Source organism: Gopherus flavomarginatus, chromosome 4 (genome assembly GCF_025201925.1).
Source record: "Gopherus flavomarginatus isolate rGopFla2 chromosome 4, rGopFla2.mat.asm, whole genome shotgun sequence".
Lineage (NCBI taxonomy): Eukaryota > Metazoa > Chordata > Testudines > Testudinidae > Gopherus > Gopherus flavomarginatus.
In genome coordinates this window covers 103,120,873-103,133,800 of record NC_066620.1, presented here as the reverse complement: position 1 = coordinate 103,133,800, position 12,928 = coordinate 103,120,873, and the positions used below count along the sequence as shown (strand labels likewise).

At 42.4% G+C, this 12,928-nt stretch overlaps 1 protein-coding gene across 1 annotated transcript in view; it reads left to right on the top strand.

Annotated features, from left to right (window-relative positions):
• The first annotated feature begins 209 nt into the window (after positions 1 to 209).
• GINM1 (glycosylated integral membrane protein 1) overlaps positions 210 to 12,928 on the top strand; it is a 103,192-nt gene continuing 90,473 nt past the window's right edge. The window contains exon 1 of the mRNA XM_050949831.1: positions 210 to 654. Within this exon, the coding sequence (XP_050805788.1) occupies positions 652 to 654 (3 nt within the window). The 5' untranslated portion in view covers positions 210 to 651. The remainder of the gene's footprint in view (positions 655 to 12,928) is intronic.

Here is a 12,928-nt window from a genome sequence, read left to right as displayed (position 1 = left end):
TTATGGCCTGGTGTGATGGGATGTTGGCCATGCACAGATGTTGAAAAGGTTAACCTCAGCAGGGAGCAGAGGAAGTGAGTCCTCCAAGCGGCCCAGAGAGGCTGCAAGGAGCAGCCAATGTGGGACCAGCAGGATCACATTAAAGGAGCTGTAGGGCAGAGCTGAGCTCAGTTGCTGCTGGGAGGTCAAGGAGCCAAGACAGTTCCGCAGGACTGTCTCAGCCTGCTAGAGAGACAATGGACAGAGCAGTTGTTTGCAGGGACCGACATGGTGAGGACCTGAGCTAAAGGTGAAGGTGGTGCTGGAGCCCCTGGGAAGTGTCCCAGGGAAGCATACTGAGCAACTGGAGGGGATGCAAGCACGTGATTGCCATCTACAGGGTCCCTGGGCTGGGACCTGGAGCAGTGGGAGGGCCTGGGTCTCCCCCCTCCTGAACACTTGCCACTGGGGAAGTGGCATGATTATTAGACTGAGACACTAACCCCAGGAAATGGGGAACACGTATGGTGACACAGCCAGAGGGCTGAGTCACAAAGAGAGCGCTGCAGTTCCTGAGGCTGCGGGAGAGACTGCAGGCAGATGCAATGATGGTTTTCAAGCCATTATGGCCTCAAATTAATCCCCAGTGTGACCAGGAGGTGGCGGTGAGTGATGGTGAGTGAAAGCCTGTTTCTACCATGACCAATTTCTGCTCATAAACAAATTCATGAAACTGCTGTCCACTGAAACTAATTGCCAGCATTTATTTTTCAATATGAGACTAGTTCTGCTGGGTTTCAGTCAATGCTTTGAAAGTGTATGTTGCTAAGCAACCACCTTGCAGAAGGACAGCGTCAAATCCAAAATAACTTGCATTGCTTGAGATCTTAGGCTCTTTGGTAATTTCAAAATGTTTCATTATATGTTCTTCTGTGTCCACTTTAATTCCCCAAAGCCTTCTTGTTGTTAATCTCCTTCTGCCTTTTTGTACTGTCTAGAAGCAGCACTTAATGCGATTAACTGGGGATGAATTTGCAAAGAGATGTTAGTATGCCCATGCATCTTGTTTTGAAGTTTTTCTATTTGTGCAAACTTCTCTGCCTTTTTGAGCAACAAGGTGGGTGAGGTAATATCTTTTATTGGCCCAACTTCCAATAGTGAGAGAGAGAGAAGCTTTTAAGCTTACATAGAGCTCTTCTTCGGGTGTCAAGGACATAAAGGAGACTGGATGGGCTCTTGAAGTCCCTGTGACTGGTGTGGCAAATTCCTGCAATATGCTGGACAAACCTAGGATCTCATTGTATTGAACATGCAAATACTTATGTGATATGGAATTGTATGTCACTTGTCTAGAAGACGTGACTAACATAAACCTTGGGAAGTGTTGAGTTTCAAAGGAGACTAATTTTTTTTTAAAGCAATGGGCTAAGAAAAGAATGAACTGTTAGTTGAGTAGGTTTCCTAGGAAATATTTGGGCTGAGGGGAATGCAAATGCCCACCTCCTGACTTCATCTTTTGAAGCTTTGCTCTTGGGAAAGGGAGCTTTGTCTACAAATGGCCTGTTCCCTGGATCAAAAGGCCCAAATGGTATAAAGGAGCCACTCTAAGACTCATGGGGATTTTTGTTCTGAGCAAAAAAAGTTATGAGCTTGTAACCATAAGAATATCCCTGTATGGGGTTTGAAAGCTTCATGACCTACCATAGACCTTGCTGGAGTTGAGGGTGAGCTCTACTACACTTATTAGCGTGTCTCTAAGTTATTATTGGTTTTAATATGTTTTTCTCTTTAATGCTTTCACCTAAGAATAAAAATGTTTGCTTAGAAAGAGCTTGTATGATAACTTATAACTGTGGCCAATTACAGCTGCTCATAGCCTTTCAAGAGTTAAAAAAAAAAAAAAAAAAAAAAAAAAAAAAAAAGCACAGCCACAGGGCCTGTTTACATGGTTTGCCTTGCTGGGGAATAATACAGTGTGGGCAGGGAACTGCATAGCCTAGAAAACCCACAGCTGCTTGTCAATAATTACCTTGGCCAGATGGTCCCAGAGCTAGATGTATATTAGTTCCTCCACTGCCCCAACATCATCTCCTAGTCTCCAGTCTCACTGTCCGTCCAGTACAGCTTGGTGCTCCCTCTTTCCCAAGGAGATTTCATAATCTTTGGCTTGATCTGAGGGCACACCAATCTGGAGTTCTAAACTTTTTGCCCTTAACTTTTTCAATATTACTTCCCCATTGAGGCAAGAGATACTAGGTACTAGCGGAGAGAGATCTTGAGTGTCTGAGATCAGTTTGGGGAGGAACAGAGCCATAGTTTGAGCCCTAGGCATTTGCCAAAAAAAAGAGAGAGAGAGAGAGAGAGAGAGAGAAATGTGTGAACAGTGGATCTGAAGGGGCAGTATCTGAGGAATTCTGTGACGAATTTGGACCACCAACCATATTCCAGAAGAGATACAGCAATTTTTAAGACAAACCAAGTAACCATGTGGATTTTAGGGCCCTTAGACTAGTTGACCTTCAAGTAGAAGGCAATGCTCAACCTTAACTTTAGTGGAGATGGTGCACTGTTGTTACAGACAAGGTGGTATTTTTCAGCTCCATGAACTTGAACAAAAATTAGCAGCAGTTTGGTTGAGATGTCAATTAAACCATTTGGTGCTTATCATTCTTTGGCGTGGCTTGTATCAAAACATCTTGAAGGGAATGTTGTTGCTAGTAGGCAAACTTCAGTTCAGGCTTTCACAATGACGTTACCGCAGTTTTTATGGAGGGAGTGCTGAAAGTCGTTGAACAAAACTGTAAACCCTGTATATGTTGGAAACCACTTCAAGCCTGGCAGTGCTGCCGTATCCCCACAGCACCCCTAGTTCTAGCACCCCTGGACTTTCAGAACCTCTTTGCCTCAAGCATCCTAACCAATTTCTCTTGATTACTAGTCTACCCAGTCGCCAAGTGGACCTGAAACACCACAAGAACAGGCTTTGTGTGCTATTGGCAGTTTTGCTTCTAGTCTTTGTCTGAATGAGGCAGTGAATTTGTGAAGTGTACACACATTTAACTGATTTTTCTGAATTACCAAATATTTGGCTGGAATTTTGGGGCAAAAGCTTGGGGTGATTATTTTATCAAAAGTAAAATACCTTGTACCCTCTCAGACATGAAGTAGGGATCCTAGTGAACCAGAAATCTCATGTCTTGTGCTCGCTGAAATTTTATTTCAATCTTCTTCGGAGCAGCAAATCTTTTCTGCTGTAAGTTTTGTGCTACCACAGTGATACCTGGTGGTGAATTGAGTTCATTACACTTGTTAATATCCCCTTTGACTGAAATCCTATCCATACCCTCTATACAAACCAGACTAGTAGACATTTCCAATTTCTGTATTATTCTTGTGAAAAGAATGTTAGAAATATAATACCTCTGCTTTGCATAACAATGTTAAAATAAAAATCAGAACACCCAAAAACCAAAGCACAGACCCTAAAAAAATTAAATAATAAAATAACAAATCCTATTCCATAATGAATACCCAGTATCTGTATTCCCTCTGGTCCAGTAGTTCTCAAACTGTGGGTCATGACCCCATTTTAATGGCGTCACCAAGGCTGGTGTTAGACTTGCTGGGGCATGGGGCCCAAGCCCTACTGCCTGGGGCTGAAGCCCAAGAGTTCCAGCCCTGGGCGCCGGGGCTCAGGTTACAGGCCTGGGACTGAAGCCCTGGGGCTTTGGCTTCACCCCCCTTCCTGGGGTGGTGGGACTTGGGCAGGCTCAGGCTTCAATCCCGCATCCTGGGCTCATGCAGTAATTTTTATTGTCAGAAGGGGGTCGTAGTGCAAGTTTGAGAACCCCTGCTGGTCTCTCCCTAACATGATTTCCTGTCGGGGTAACTTAAAGTATCATCAGAATGAGAAATATTGGATAGTATTTATAATTTTCTTCCAGCAGCTCTGCATATTTTGGCAATAACAAATCATATGTTCTATGTTCCCTTCCCCATTGCAATTTCTCCAGCACTGCTTGTGTGGCAGTAATTTAATGGACCACAGCTTTGCGTTTCCATCAAGTTTCAGGCTGTGGTAGCATTTCTGGAGCACATTTTATCATTCCATTCTTCCATTTTGATGACAAAAGATTTTCCTCGACTTCTTGTAGGTTATTTTGTTAATTTCATTGTCTATGTAAGATTGATACTGTCCCTGTCTATTTTTAACCCTTTTCTATTGAGAATCCAGGAATCAGGTTTTCTGTCAATTACTTCAGGAGTTGGTTTTGTTTTGGGGTGGTTGGTGGTTTTTTTTTTTATTTGTTTGTTTTTTTTGGTGTTTGTTCCCCTTGTGGCAAAATATATTTAAAAAAAAAAAACCTGGAAAGAAGCAATGACAGAATTCCTTCCTGCATCTTACATTATTCAGTGCAATAAATTATCCATTCTCAGAGGTTACTGTAATGTTTTGTCATTTTATACTAAGCTACTTTCCAAATTATTTAAATCCTTTATAGCACAAACGTTAAGCTCAGTGCCTAGAGTATCAATGGACTGGTAGTTTGGCCCCGTTTTGCTATATGTTGTACAAACACAGATAGATACATAGCTAATCTTCTTTTTTGTGAATCCTACTTTGCTCAAGGATCTCTTTTGGCAGTGAGTTCCAGAAGTTAGCTATACATCGTAGAGAATATATATAATATATATAATAGTCTTTCTTTAGTTCTAAAGCTGTGCATTTTTTTCATTTCATTTCATTGGGTGCCATCTTACTCTTGTATGTGAGAACTTCCATATACCTGCATTGACTCTGTCCAAGCAATTCATTATTTACTATGTGTGTGTTTCAGATTTTATACTGCTGCCCATCACTGTAGTATCTGAGCACCTTCTACCTATAATTAATTGCAACTGTGAAGTCTCTAGTTAACTTCATGGTGTCTCTGGCTCTTCTCCCCTGTTTTGGAGGATAAAAACTCTGCTAGGGCTTGGGTTTTGGTTTGAAGGGAGTAGTTAAGCTAAGGTCAGCTATGATTATAAAATTTCTTGTTGGCTGCTGGTGGAAGCTTGAGGTGTTAAAACAGGTATAAGTGTGCACAGAGAGTGAGGCAAATTTATTCTCAGGTTTGCCTGTGGTGGCCAGATCCATGGGACTTCTCATTAATGAATCAGATGTTAAATAGAGCTTAAGTGCTTAGATGACACAATGGGGTTGGGGTAGGACTGATGTGTTGGTCTTGATCAGGATGAAACTGTCAGTGTGTCCTGAGAAACAAGTAGTGGACAGCTAATGTCTGAGGGGGAGCAGTGACAGGCCAGGTTACTGAAGAGAGAAGAGATTGAACAAAATATGGGTGATCTGGGATTGATGAGCGAGAGAGGTGGAAGGACAGGACAGGCCTTGGAGCTGAGAGGAGAATGCATAGTAGGGGACACAGGAAGAAAAGGTGGCCAAAAGTGTAGTAATGATAGGAAGGTGTGAAGATAAGAGGGTAGGGGAATGAAAGTGCTGTTCATGGGTGGGAAGTAGCAGGTGGAGGAGGGACAGTGGGTATGACAGCCTGAGAGAAGGGAGAAAGAAAAGATGGTGTTGCATGGGAGGATTTAGAAATTGGGCAGGCTAAATAAAGGGTGTGGGGAGTTCTTGGAACCATGGCGAGCAATGAATGGAAGAGAAGAAAGAGAAATTAGTTAGGGAAGCAGGAGAGAAAAATTGTGATGCTGGAGAAAGACGGGAAGGTGGAGGGAGGTTGTAATGATTTTTAGGGGGCCTATCTGACCAGAAGACTTCAGGGAGCCTTACAGTATACCTCCCGCTGGATCCCCCCTTAAGCCCATCTATCAGAGCTGGAACAAAAGGAATCACCACATTGGATGTAAACTCACAACAACACTTTATTCACTAAAGGAGAAGGAAGGAAGGGGAGGAGGATGGATTAAGGACTCTGGAAGTTTGGAATAGAAACACACACATGTACACACACTCGATAAGGCAAAGGTGATAGTCTACCTTTTTATGCTGATGGAGAGGCTGCAGAATCTGGATCAGTGATAGACACCAACAGTGGATCACAGGTGTAGAAGACAGGTATGTAACCCTATCTCAGATCCCTCCTATCCCTTGCTGAGTTGTCTATAGTTGTAAGTATGAACTAACTAATCGGACTGAGTCTGCTTCCCAAAAGAAGAAAACAAATCCACCCCAAAATGACGGTTCTGTTTAGTAGTGATTGTCTACTGCAGGCCAATAACCAGTGTGAAAGGGTGTACCACACCACAGAGAGAGAGCGTTAGACACCTGAGCCCCCAAAGACTCAAAAGCTCAAGAGCCCTTGGCCCCTCCCTATATCTGGCTTTATAGGAACCTGTTGCTTAGCAACAACAGATTCCCAGATTTCTTTCTACTTTCCTGCCTTTTGCTCAGTGTAGGGGAACGAGAACCTGTCATCACAACATGGAGGTCACCTTGTTCTTATCCCAGATCAAGATGGCTACCTAATAAACAATACCTTAAAACCCAACTTTGGTGTGTGTCTTTCCCAATAATTTGGCAGGGGTGAAGCTGTGACTAACAGGGTGGCTGTGATGAGCAAGTCCTAAAATGTCAGTGGTCTGCAGAGGGAGGCTATTTATTTTGATCAGCTGACTGTGTTCAGTGCTTAAATGGTCCAGTGTATTATTGTAGCATTTTAGCTTCCTGTCTGGCATGACTTATGCTTCTAATTACCCTCTTCACAGCTCCTCTTTTTCTGGCCCACATTCTGTATTTTTATTCCACATTACTCTCTCAGAAATCACTTCAAAGATATTCAGCTGTTCTCTTGAGAAGGCAGTTAAGAGGAGATTTTATTTAAAACCTTGTGTGAATTTTATTTAAAACCTGGCTGCAAAGTCAGCAAATGAATGTTTTGCAAGGGAATTTTCCTTTTGCCTGCAACAAAAAGAGCAGTTTGTTCAGTACAGCAATTCTGATTCATAGCATGTAAAAGACCCAGCTGATTTATTGTCATAGCTGATACCCAAGGAATTGTTTTAGTAACATTAGCCACCCAAATGGCCCTGCGATAATTTTGCTCTGCAATTACGTACCACTTTTCATCCAAGAATCTTACTCAAGTAAGCCTGTATCTGTGAGGTAGATGTTACACCCATTTTACACATGAGCAAACCTAGGCACAGAAAGGTGGTGACCTACCCAAGGTCACGTAGTGAACTAGTAGTTGAGCTAGGAAGGAAATCCAGGAGTTCTGTCTGGCAGTTCAAGAGTTTAGTTAATGCAAAAAGGTGATGAGCAACTTAAATAGAATGTAATCATGGGCTGATGTTCTCATTTTATAGAGAACACAAGTCGTGTGCTATGTAAGACTGGAGTCTGTTTTTGAAAGGCTTTCACCAAGACTGATTTTGTTCCTTTTTATTTGTGGTGATATTCTAATGATCTAAGACAGGGGTCAGCAACCTTTCAGAAGTGCTGTGCCAAGTCTTCATTTATTCACTCTAATTTAAGGTTTTGCGTGCCAGTAATACAGTTTAATGTTTTTAGAAGGTCTCTTTCTCTAAGTCTATAATATATAACTAAACTATTGTTGTATGTAAAGTAAATAAGGTTTTAAAATGTTTAAGAAGCTTCATTTAAAATTAAATTAAAATGCAGATCTCTCCGGACTGGTGGCCAGGCCCCAGGCAGTGTGAGTGCCACTGAAAATCAGCTCGCGTGCCGCCTTTGGCACACATGCCATAGTTGCCTACCTCTGCTCTAAGACTGTAAGTGGAATTTAATGTTTGTTTGTTTTCTCCTAGGAACAAGAGAATTGGTAGGCAGGAAGGAAGCCCATTTTGTGCTGTTCAAATGTTTATGATAAGTTAGAATACTTCCTTGTAAACTCTGTGTCAGGTTGCATGTAAAGGGTAGTTTGAACGTTAACAGAATCTCTTAAATTGTGTTTACAGAACATTCTATGTTAAATGCAAAACCAGGGTGAGATTATCTGTTATTTATAGACTTCCCTATGGCATTCGCTGCGGTGTTACCTGAGCACCCCACAACATTAATGGACTTATCCTCCACACCCATGGGAGGTAAGAGAAGTGTCACTTCCCTACTCCCATTTTATACTTGGGAAACTTAGGCACAGATATTATGACTTCCCACAGTCATATAGGAAATCTCTGATAGAGCTAGAAATAGAACCCAGATTTCCTGAGTCAAAACCAAGTGCCTGAATTGTACCCATTCTCCCCTTTACTCTGTCCTGTGATCTCCTTCCTGCATGGGTGGTTTGTGCTTATTGCTTTGTAATGAGGTATTTTATTTTTTGTCCAATTTCCCCTCCATGCTGTAACTGAGGGGCCTCCCTGGCTTCTGAAATAAGGGGAGGAACTCATGGAAACTTTACAGATCGCTTCTTTTTATCATGTAAATCAAGTTGATATGTCAGTTATTATCTTTACAATGTATTAGTTGATTTAAGAAAATATGTATCTCCTTCCTTCTAGAGATGCTTGGTACAACTTTCTGCTGTGGAATCATACAGCAATAACCATGGGAGCTTTCAAGGTGAAACCTCTGGCAGCAAGGGGAGGTTCCCAGAAGTGGGTGTGACCTGGCCACAGGAGCAGCTGTGCAGAAAAGGAAGGCCTGTCCCTCCCCAGCCTGGATGGGACTAGCAACTGGAGCCCAGTGCATGGTAGAAGCCCCTAGCTAGTGCACCCCCAGCCCTGCCCCTCTCTGACTCCAGGCCCAGTATTAAGAGGTTAAAGGGCCTTGGGCTGACTTGGGGGTGGGGAACCATGGTGTCCCCTGGACTACTGGGCCCTAGACAGTCAACCACCTAAAACTAATGATCACCCCATACCATGCCACCCTCACTTCTGCGCTGCTGCTGGCAACAGTACAGCTTTCAGAGCCGGGGTTCAAGGCCAGCAGCCACTGCTCTCCAGCCATCCAGCTCTGAAGGCAGCACCACTGCCAGCAGCACCACTGAAGTGAGGGTGGCAACACCATGACCCTGCATGACTTTCTTTTGGATTGGGACCCTACAGTTACAACACCATGAAATTTCAGATTTAAGTATCTAAAATCATGAAATTTACCATTTTTTTAAAATCCTATGACTGTAAATTGACCAAAATGGGCCATGAATTTGGTAAGGCCCTAATAATCAAATTAAAATGTTTTCCAACTCCTAATTAAACTAATAGCAAATCTATTTGAAAACATTAAAGAGCTGCTGATGCCTTAAAAAAAAATTCTATTTAGAGGCAATTTTCAACAGTAACCCACAGTTACCACAAGATTGTTCCAGCTATTACATTTCCTATTTTAAAAAAAATAGGGTTACTTCAAATGTAGTAATATGCTCACCTGGTTTACTGTAATGTATATTGCTTGCTGTCTATCATAGTTTGTTCCATCTGAATATGTGGAAGGTGATATCTATTGGTTCTGTATAACAATACCAGATATACAGCAGTTTTGATGCCAAATAATGTTTGGCACCCCAATATTGATGCATTCAGACGGCAGCATTAATGTAAATAATTGATTTTAAGAAGTTCTCTTTTCTAATCAGTTTGAGCACTGTTAATTCAAATCAGCAGTACATGGCAAGTGGAGTTTTAGAGCAGCTAAAGATGGCTGGAGAACCCTAATTTTGTTGTAGCAACCATACAGAAAGCTTATTCCATAGTTTTGTTTTAGCTTCTAATCTTTGTATTCATTTTCGTAAATTTATTCCTATAAACAACGTTTTGGTTCTTATAAAATACTGGTCTATATATTTTATTTTGTGGGAAGTTTGTAGGCCAAGCCATTCTGAAGACATGAAAAGTCAAAAAACACTGGGAAAGTTTTTTTTTCTGAAAGTTAACAAAAAGGATTTAAAAAAAAACAACCCACAGATTTAAACTCTTTCTTTTTCCCTCTCTTTCCCTCCTCTCACCTCCCGCCCCACCAAGTTTCCCAGGAAAAAAATCTGTTCTTGGATGAGATGAAGCATATGAAATTTCAAGGGCACTGACTAATTTTGTGGAGGGGAGGGTTAGAGGTTTTGGGAACCTAGCTTCAGCTTTAACCCTGGAGCCATTACTTCATTAACTCTGGAGCCATTAAATATCCCTGAAATGTGTTTTTAATTCAGCTGTGTATCCACCCACATGACTACTTGTGATATCTTGGGAGATAATGTGACAATTACGTAACGTTTACATGTTGTCTCAGAACTTAAGAACCAAACTTATTTCCTTGGAAGGTTATTGTTGAATCTCTTTTTGCCTTTAGTGAAGCTAAAGGGTAAGCCCCCTTACCTTAGCTTCCCTAAAGGCAGAGACTCAAAAAGAACTTCCAAGGAAATGTGTTGCCTTTCCTTTGGAAATCCTGACTTCACTGTAGCTTTAGACCAGGGATCAGCAACGTTTGGCACATGGCTCACCAGGGTAAGCTCCTTCGCGGACTGGGCCGGTTTGTTTACCTGCAGAGTCCGCAGGTTCAGCCAATTTGCGGCTCCCACTGGCCTCAGTTCGCCACTCCAGGCCAATGGGGGCTGCAAGAAACCTCAGTCAGCACATCCCTTGGCCAGGGCCGCTTTCTGCAGCCCCCAGTGGCCTAGAGTGGTGAACCATGACCAGTGGGAGCCATGATCGGCTGAACCTGCGGACTCTGCAGGTAAACAAACCAGCCCAGCCCTCCAGGGAGCTTACTCTGGTGAGCCACATGCCAAAGGTTGCCGATCCCTGCTTTAGATAGTAAAGTGACCAGATGTCCCAATTTTATAGGGACAGTCCTGATATCTGGGGCTTTGTCTTATATAGTTGTCTTACCTCCTACCCCCAACCTGATTTTTCACACATGCTGTCTGGTCGCCCTATTAGACAGGGCTATTTCTCACAGCTGTGATCACTGTTTAGCAAGTGGGGAATTTTCCTCCATTGTTCTGGAACATAATTTAGAATGCTCTGGTCTAGGTAAGAAGGATATCAATTTGTAGTTTTCCCTATAGATGTGGGCTGGCCATGGAATTAATCTTGACACAATAGAAACCAGAACTTACTGCTGCCACTTCCAGAAAATGTTCTTGCCTAGACCTTTACTAAATAATTATGTAAATTGAGCCTCCTCTTCTGAACAAAACAGAGAGTGGGACTCCTGTGTGAGCAAATATGTGGTGAGCAGCTGTCCTCCACCTTCTCTTGACCTGAACTCAAAGCCAGGTGTGGCTGTTTTCTTTCAGACAATATGCACATGGCTTTTAGAGTGGCTTAACACTCAGAACAGCAGTGGGAGTGGTGGGTGCTCAGCACCTGTGAAAATCCTGCCTGACTTGTGTTTGTGAGAGACTGATCACCAGCCTGCTGACATGCTTTACTGATCTGATCTCTCAGAAAATCATTTCTCCCCCCAAAAGGAGAGAGGTATAGTACGAATATTCTGTCTGGGAGTGCTACTGTATCATAATGTGAAGGAAATACATGTTTATAGAGGTAGAAGGGAAGTGGCATTAGACCAAATCTTGTGGGGGGAAAGGCAGTTGAAATGAAGATTCTCAAGTTTTTGAAAAGCAATGGTTGGTGAATAATTGACCCCTGCTGATATTTTAAGGATTTGAGAAGTTTTGGGAGTTTGTGAGGCCCCTGCCTGCCCCTGTTTTGCAGTGAGGCCATCTATGTGATTAGACAGCGCCACCTATGGTGAAGGGGCAAGTTACGGATTTTTTTTTTAAGATTCTCCATTTAAAACCACTCTTGCATGTAACACATTTCATCTACAGCTTTACCATTATATACGTCATTGGATGAGGAATTAAGTTTATTTTATATTCCTAACTAAAATGGATAAGGGCATCAAAAACTCCAGTAGTGCTCACTGATATAGTAAAGCAGAGTGCATTAAGGTTATTGCTATACACTGTTCTCCAGTAATCAATTACATTACAGATGTTACAGGAAATAAAAATACCAGATAAGGAACTCCTCTCACAGGCTGAATTACTTCCTGGTTCTTTGTGGTGTAATCAGGCAGGCTTCAGTTGCGCATACAGGCACCTTTGTGGTACTCTGTCGTCAAAACTATAAAGTTAAACTGAGCTTGCATGACTAGGAGGAAAACCACTTTATCTGCCCCAGTGAAGGTTTGGCAGCATAATAAATTAATGCAAATATGCCTGCTGAATCTACATGAAACAACATGAAAATTGTTTTTTAAATCATCATTGCTAAACTGCCCCCAATATAAATAGTTAAATCCCTTTAATTTAATCCTCTTTTTAAATAAACAAAAATAATTTCCATGTGGTGGGGGAAACCAGGTTAGAATCTTCCCATCTTCTTTCACTTAACAGTACATCTAGCTGGGGAGGGCCTTGATGAGGGCAGTGACTGCCACATCCACAGCACCAACCCCCATCCCCATCTCCCTCAATGCAAGGAAGCTTCTCTAATGATGCATCAAAAGGACTCTCAATTTACATGCAGCCATGAGGAGAGGTCCAAGCCAGGATGTTGGTTCTCCCTCCCTCCAAGAGTACACGCTATGCCAAAGCTAATGGCATAGCAGGAGATTTACAAAGGCATGAGTGGGAGTTAGTTAAGCACTCAACTTTCATTTGTCTTTGAAAATCTTCCCTAAAAGAGGCAGCATCAACAAGAGCGAATAGAACTCATGGTGCATAATGCACAATGCTAACAGCAATGGGAGTGAAGAGTTCTGATCTGGTAACATTTTACATCCTCTTCTCAAAGAGGCTGAGCATTATGGAGGATGAGGCAGTGGAAAGATCAGGCTACACTGGCTCCTTTGTGCAGGTGATAGGTGTGGTGTTCAGAGAGAATGCAGGGCTGGACCATATTACTTTTGAAGAAAATGCCCCAAAAAGAAGCAATGGATAAAGAGATCCTCTACGTTACCTACAGAGATTAGATGTGGACAGGTACATGCAGGACAGTGTGGCAGGAGTGAGAGAGTGTG